The sequence below is a fragment of the Lipotes vexillifer genome, unplaced genomic scaffold (genome assembly GCF_000442215.2).
Source record: "Lipotes vexillifer unplaced genomic scaffold, Lipotes_vexillifer_v1.1 scaffold1094, whole genome shotgun sequence".
Taxonomy (NCBI): domain Eukaryota; kingdom Metazoa; phylum Chordata; class Mammalia; order Artiodactyla; family Lipotidae; genus Lipotes; species Lipotes vexillifer.
Genome location: NW_006792775.1, coordinates 516,734 through 518,475, shown reverse-complemented (window position 1 = coordinate 518,475; position 1,742 = coordinate 516,734). Strand labels below are relative to the sequence as shown.

Genomic DNA, 1,742 nt, shown 5'->3' with positions numbered 1-1,742 from the left:
TCCTGCTGACACGTGCTGCGGCCCCACCTCCACGGCCACAGACCTCGCTCACTGCCGCTCCTCTGTGGCTGCGATCGGGGCTGGGGCTGGTGCTCAGCGCCGGTGGTTCGGTGCGTAGACAAGCAGAGCGTCAGGGAAGCTCATGCATGGGTTTGCCTTCTCGAAAGGCCTTTAGTGGTCAGGCTGGGGAGTCAGCCCCCCTCGGGGGGCCGGGGGGCTAGGGCTGCTACCCCAGCCATGGGAGGGGTGGGGTGCGGGGCTGCTCCCCAGGGTGGTCCGGGCCGGGAGGAGCCCTGCACCCACCGGGCCGCATCTCCGCGCAGGCGTGTCCGCCCAGTCCTTCCTCCACTGTTTCACACTGGCCAGCGCTGCCTTCAATCTGCAGGTGGCCACCCCCGGGGTAAGTCCAGCCACGCTCTTCTCCAGGACAGTGTTGCACCCCCTGGGAGGAGCCGGGAGCCAGCTTGGGCTGAGGGCCGGGACCCCGCTGGCACCAGCTAGTTCTGTTCCCCATTTTCTGAGACCTTTGGTCACGTTTGAGTGAGGGTGGCACAGACCTACCATTGGGAGGGCTTCTCGGCCCTCGATGGTGTGGAGCTCAGGGTCACAGAAGTGACCCATCAGGTGTTTCTCACTGCACCAGGGGTCACCCCTGAGGTGGGTGGGACACTTGCTTCCACTTTATAGGCCAGAGACTGAGGCCACTCAGGGGCCGGAGGGGGCTGGGTGTGGCGAGGCTTGCAGAGGGGCTGGGCGGTCGGGTGCCTTTGTCCCGAGGCACTGCTGTTGGTCCCAGCCCTTGTCAGCATTTTCTTGAGCCAATAGCGGGGCGTCTCATGCTGGGCTTCTGCAGGGGAAGACCATGGACTTCGTTGACGTGAACGAGAGCAACGCGCGCTGGGTGCAGGACTTCCGCCTCAAGGCCTACGCCAGCCCTGCCAAGCTCGAGTCCATCGACGGTGTGGGGCCTGGGGGGTCTGGGTGGGGGGTGGTTCCAGCTGGGGTCATGGCCCCAAAGTGCTCGCTCACTCTGTTCCCGGAGCATCCAGGGGCTTGTCACGAAGCGCTGTGGCCATCCGGGGCCGTGTCCAGTCCTGCATCCTGTGGCCAGAGTTCTCCAGCTCGGTCTGGGGGAGGGAGTTGGCAGGCACACAGAGGTGGTTTGTGAGCCTCGGGAGCCTTAGCCCACGTGGGGGTAAGTGACACAATCCTTGTGACACAGTGGCTGGCAGGAGCAGAGTGGAGCTGGGCTGGTGGCTGTGTAGGGCCTGGTCCCAGCTGGCGACCTCGCTGTCTGTGACTGACTGGGCTGTGGTCTCCCGCCAGGTGCCCGGTACCACGCCCTCCTGATTCCCAGCTGTCCTGGGGCCCTGGCTGACCTGGCCAGCAGCGGGTCCCTGGCCCGCATCCTGCAGCACTTCCGTTCCGAGAGCAGTAGGTGGCCCCAGGACTGGGGTTGGGGTGTGTATGCAGATTCATGGGAAATGGGGCTCCACCAACAGGGAAGAGAGGCGGGGAGATGCCCAGTGAGGGGCGTGGGAGGTGATGGCCATGGACTGTGGGGTTCAGGTTTTGTTGCTGGAGATGCCCGGTCATTTCAGGAGCCAGATAGGGTAGGTGTGAAGAGCCATGATTCTGACCAGTGAGCGGACAAGTTTAGATGGCATGTGTACACACACAGACACACACACACACACACACACACACACACACACACACACACACACACACACACACACACA

The 1,742-nt window shown here is 63.8% G+C and overlaps 1 protein-coding gene across 3 annotated transcripts in view; it reads left to right on the top strand.

The window, feature by feature from the left end:
- GATD1 (glutamine amidotransferase class 1 domain containing 1) overlaps positions 1-1,742 on the top strand; it is a 5,772-nt gene that overhangs the window by 1,743 nt on the left and 2,287 nt on the right. For 2 of the 3 annotated variants that reach the window (XM_007465923.1, XM_007465924.1), the window contains exons 2-4: positions 324-400; positions 854-959; positions 1,327-1,434. In XM_007465923.1, the coding sequence (XP_007465985.1) occupies positions 324-400; positions 854-959; positions 1,327-1,434 (291 nt within the window). The remainder of the gene's footprint in view (positions 1-323; positions 401-853; positions 960-1,326; positions 1,435-1,742) is intronic. The other variant, XM_007465925.1, reaches the window with a different exon arrangement.